The 5,033-nt window shown below is 45.8% G+C and overlaps 1 protein-coding gene across 2 annotated transcripts; it reads left to right on the forward strand.

Moving 5' to 3' along the window:
• Positions 1–2,602: 2,602 nt before the first annotated feature.
• Positions 2,603–5,033, forward strand: LOC116377174 (LIM domain transcription factor LMO4-B-like). 2 transcript variants are annotated; one of them, XM_031838746.1, is made up of 5 exons: positions 2,603–2,965; positions 3,615–3,852; positions 3,959–4,055; positions 4,409–4,564; positions 5,000–5,033. In XM_031838746.1, the coding sequence occupies exons 2-5, from the start codon at positions 3,638–3,640 to the stop codon at positions 5,006–5,008; spliced, it is 477 nt and encodes a 158-aa protein (XP_031694606.1). In that variant the 5' UTR covers positions 2,603–2,965; positions 3,615–3,637; the 3' UTR covers positions 5,009–5,033. The 2 variants fall into 2 exon arrangements, with proteins under 2 accessions (XP_031694606.1, XP_031694605.1); XM_031838745.1 differs by lacking the exon at positions 5,000–5,033 and having other exon boundaries at positions 4,409–4,984.

The following is a 5,033-nucleotide window of genomic DNA, read 5'->3' on the forward strand; positions in this document are numbered from 1 at the left end:
CCGGTTTTTCACAACACTCCTAAGGATTCAATTCAATTCAATTCATTTTGTAAAGCCCAAAATCACAAATTTGCCTTAGAGGGCTTCATAATCTATAAACATGCAACATCCTCTGTCCCGGGACCCTCACATTGGAACAGGAAAAACTCCCCCAAAAAACGCTTCTAGCAGTGGGTGTCAGGCAGGCGAGACCAGGGTCCAGATATAACCACGATCCACGGAAACCTGTGAGGAGAGAAAGCACAAAGACTCAAAGAAGCAAAGTTAGTAATGTGCATTAATGGGACATCAATTCATAGAGAAGGAGAGAGAGAAGAGGAGAGAGGAGCTCAGTGTATCCTAGGAAGTCTTGACAGTCTAGGCCTAGAGCAGCTTACCTAGGGGCTGGTCTAAGGCAAACCTGAGCCAGCCCCAACTATAAACCTGAACCGGCCCCAACTATAAACCTGAACCGGTCCCAACTATAAACCTGAGCCGGTCCCAACTATAAACCTGAGCCGGTCCCAACTATAAACCTGAGCCGGTCCCAACTATAAACCTGAGCCGGTCCTAACTATAAACCTGAGCCGGTCCTAACTATAAACCTGAGCCGGCCCTAACTATAAACCTGAGCCGGTCCTAACTATAAACCTGAGCCAGTCCTAACTATAAACCTGAGCCAGTCCTAACTATAAGCCTGTGTCACAATCGGGTTTTGCCTTATGTGGTGTGTGGTTTTCTGTAGCTCCTCACTCTTCAACTCAGTCACTCCGTCAGCACCAGTCCAACTCCCTTCACCTGTCCCTTATCTGTAATCAAGCACTCCCTCATCAGCACAACTCTCCTCACCTGTTCTAGTCACTTCTTAAACCCCTGTCTCTCACTCACTCACTGCCAGGTCATTGTTTTTTTCCCTACCTACCCGTCCGTGTTGCTCGTCCTGTTCCCAGTCTGCCTGTTCCGTCTTGTCCTTGGATTCCCTGCTTGTTTTTTGGTTTGTTGATTAAACCTTTTTTCACTTCACCTGACTGTCTGCTCCTGAGTCCTCATTATGTCCCGTGACAGCCTGAGCCAGTCCTAACTATAAACCTGAGCCAGTCCTAACTATAAGCTTTATCAAAGAGGAAAGTCTTAAGCCTACTCTTAGATGTGGTGAGTGTGTTCCTGGACTGAAACTGGAAGCTGGTTCCACAGAAGAGGATCTTGATAACTGAAGGCTCTGGTTCCTGTTCTACTTTTGAAGACTCTAGGAACCACAAGTCACCGTGCATTCTGGGAGCACAGCTCTCTAGTGGGGTAATATGGTACTATAAGCTCCTTAAGATATGATGGTGTCTGACCAATCAGGGCTTTGTAGGTGAGGAGAAGGATCTTAAATGATATTCTAGATGTTACAGGGAGCCAGTGCAGAGAAGCTAATACAGCAGTAATATGATCTCTTTACTTGGTTCTTGTTAGTACATGAGCTGCAGCATTCTGGATCAGCTGGAGAGATTTGAGAGACTTATTAGAGCAGCCTGATAATAAGGAATCGCAGTAATCTAGTCTAGAGGTAACAGATGCATGAACTCTGAATCGCTTTAAAACAGGATGTGCCTGATTTTTGAAATGTTAATGAATGAATTTCTTCAGTCATGTTGCGCGCTATCACAACTCCATTCTTGCTTTTGGCGAGTCATTTCAGGCCACGTAGTCGGTGCCGACTGCAAAGTAAACGGCCAAAGCGAGTTACATAGAATAATGAATGATGCTCAGAATGAGTGAAGAAGAGCAAATGATGTAATATCAAAAGTGGGACGAGGGGGGTCAAACAAATACAGGACTTTCAGCCAGGAGACCGATGTTCATGTCCTGTGTGAAACCAAAAATGTTGTTGACGTTCATCACACGAAATGTCCTTAAAAGTGGTGTGTTATTTATACACCTTCCTATGAGATCACGTTCGTTGTTTCAGCTTTACAGCCTGCAACTTCACTGCATTTATTTACTGATTCCAGCAGATAACTGAGATTCTTTACGGTGCTGCTGGATGCCAGCGCAATGCCATCTAGAGAAACTATAAGACCAGATACATGATGTCGGAGGTGTTCTGGGCCTAGTGGAATAACTATATAACATTTACTGTACTAAGAATGTGTGGCAGGTTGTCGATAACCTTAAAGTCTCGACTTTGATTTTTTCTGCGTATCATTTTTGATCAAATAATTCCTTCATATCAGGAGCAGAACCTGTGACGGAGGAAATTATTTCTACATTAATCTACTGAAACATGGGTACATTTAAGTACTGACTTTTTAAAATGTGCCTCTTCAAATCAATAATTTGATAATGATAAATTGTATACGCTAATGTTAATTTCTGATTTCTTGATAAAACGATGTTACCTCCTCAAACTGTTATTTAGAGTATATGAGGTATGATTTACATGTAAACTATAAACTAAATACATTACATGTATGTCAACCCTGCATTCACACTCTCACTCACATCCTTAGAGTGAACATACTAATAAGCCACTATAAACTCATAAATCATTCTGACTGCGGACACGCCCCCTGCTCTCCTATTGGCTGCTGCGCGCTGCTCGTCGGTTACGTCCCCTCTCGGTAATTGAAATAGCTCCTTGCGCAATTTGATGAATAGAGTCGCTGTCAAAAGCGTTGGAAAGAGATGAAGGAATGTTGATAGATGGTCGGCTGTGACAGAGAGGAGAGGAAGAGGAGCTGCGTCATGTCTCCTCGCGGTTCCGTGTAACGCTGCTTCTTCATCTCTGGAGCTGGATGTCAGTGAGAGTTTGTCCAACTCTTACCGACACCGTGCCGCCCGTCCCGGGCTCAACGTTGAGCTGTTTTCCCTTTTTTTCCCGGAACGCTATGCAGACCAGAACAAGTCTGAGTGTTGAAAAGCGGCGCGTGTCGAGCTTCTTTTGAACATTTGTGCACCTTCTCAAAGTTCCCCGCAGGAGGAAAGCCTCGCGCTCGTGAAGGTAACGTGTCTGTCCTCTTCTTCTCTCTGAATATCGTCGCAGCTCTCTCGTGAGCAGCACCTCCTTGTCGTTAACGCGTCAGTCGAGCTTAAGGATGGAGATACTTTACTAAGTCTCACTGCAGAGTGAAACACAGTGTTCTACATGTATACAGTGCTGGACCCTCCTCTCCATCACGATGCACCTTCATGTTATTCCTGTAAATACTTAACAATCAGAAACAAGATATTACTTGTGCTATATTGACGTTATAGAGGTGCAGTAAGCACGATTCTAATATAGTCAACAATAAGAAGTGCGTGTCATGTGCTGCTTGATGTGTGCACAGAAGGAGTTATGAATACTGATATGATCTGTGTTGTGGTCCCTGGTCAGCCTGTGACCATGTTCACCAACAGCTACAGCTGGAGCCAGTCTACCTTTGTCTGCTTTGTGTGGAAAGTGGAAATGGCAGATGTGTCGTAAATACAAAGAGGTTTATGAAAAGTAATTATCCAACAATGGAAACATAAATAGATCCAGTTTACACTAAAATGTTTTATTTCAGACATTTTAGCAGGAATCTGAGTATTTGTGTCGTCCTAAGAAGGTGAACCTTACTCACCGTTACTCCAGTCTCAACTGTGGAGCCTCTGTTCTGTGTGTCCAGGAGCCTGTGAGGGCCACATCACAATGGTGAACAGCCAGGCGTCAGGCGGGACGCCGGCCCCCAGGTCTTGTGCAGGATGTGGGGGCAAGATCGCCGACCGCTTCCTTCTCTTCTCCATGGAGCGCTACTGGCACACTCGCTGTCTCAAGTGCTCCTGCTGCCAAGCCCAGCTGGGGGACATTGGCACCACCTGCTACAGCAAAGGGGGCATGATTCTGTGTCGGAGCGACTACATCAGGTGAGAGTAAGGAAGAGGTGGCAGGAGAGGAGGGAGGAGAGGAAGCTGCCGGTTTGAGATTTTGGAGCCTGTGCCGACGGAGCAATCTGTGTTTCTGTGTTTGCAGGCTGTTCGGGCACAGCGGGGCGTGCAGCGCCTGCGGACAGTCGATCCCAGCCAACGAGATGGTGATGAGGGCGCAGGGAAATGTTTACCACCTCAAGGTAAATCCCCAGCGCTCACATCACCGCACTTTGTCTCCCGCTGCTTGTTTGACAGGAACATCTGGGATCTGGTGGAGAGGGGAAGGAGGAGAGGAAGGAGTTGTGCCCTCCATTTTCTTACCTCATTCACTTACTGTTAAACTCTGGTGAAGACATGGTGTAAAGGTCTTTTTACCACATATTCGATTGTAGTGTTTCATATTTGAATTCATACTTATCCATCCAGTTTCAGTTTCTCACATCAGGCGCTCACAAGATTAAGTTTCAACTCTTGATGTCATGCTCATAATATATGAATGTGCTGTAGTGGTCTGAATCTGATCCATTTCTGTGTTTCTCTCTGTTCCCTGCAGTGTTTCAGCTGTGCCACCTGTAGAAACAGGCTGATGCCAGGCGATCGCTTCCATTACATCAACGGTACAATCTTCTGTGAGCACGACAGACCCGGCGTCTTGCTCAACAGCCACCTGCCTCCACTTCAGAGCAACTCCGTGCTGACAGACCAGAAGGTGAACACCGGGGCAGTTGATGTGCCGCTACAGAATCATCTGTACTTACAGCGCAGCACCCGTTGTCCTTAACGTCGCTGTGCTGTAACGTGAACAACAGAACATGTGGATAAAACCAATGAAATACATAATATCAGAGGTCATATTGTCATGAATGAAGAACACACGGTATATATGACTATTGTAGGAGTCTGAAGAAACAACAGTATAAAGAACAGGTCATAGTTAATGTCCACGACTCTGTGCTGTACTGTAGGTGCAGGTTTTTATTTGTTTGATTAATATTGGCTTTACCTTGACCGGCTTCATTAAGATACTATACTCATGTTAGTGTTTCATTCTCTGTGTCCATGTGGGGGCACTGAGGACACCAGACCAGCTGTGGGCTTATACATAGAGACCCTCGTGACTCTTCTCCCTCTCTGTCGTCTGCAGGTATGCTGAGCGGGAGAAGCCCTGCGCCTTGCCC

The sequence above is a fragment of the Anarrhichthys ocellatus genome, unplaced genomic scaffold, assembly GCF_004355925.1.
Source record: "Anarrhichthys ocellatus isolate YVR2014 unplaced genomic scaffold, GSC_Weel_1.0 scaffold980, whole genome shotgun sequence".
Classification (NCBI taxonomy): domain Eukaryota; kingdom Metazoa; phylum Chordata; class Actinopteri; order Perciformes; family Anarhichadidae; genus Anarrhichthys; species Anarrhichthys ocellatus.

What these genes read in the sequence shown, in the direction of transcription:
- LOC116377174 (XM_031838745.1), top strand. Translation starts at nt 3,638, where the DNA reads ATGGTGAACAGCCAGGCGTCAGGCGGGACGCCGGCCCCCAGGTCTTGT. An exon ending in TGTCGGAGCGACTACATCAG is followed by an intron (nt 3,853 to 3,958) that starts GTGAGAGTAAGG and finishes CTGTGTTTGCAG; the next exon opens with GCTGTTCGGGCACAGCGGGG. An exon ending in GAAATGTTTACCACCTCAAG is followed by an intron (nt 4,056 to 4,408) that starts GTAAATCCCCAG and finishes TGTTCCCTGCAG; the next exon opens with TGTTTCAGCTGTGCCACCTG.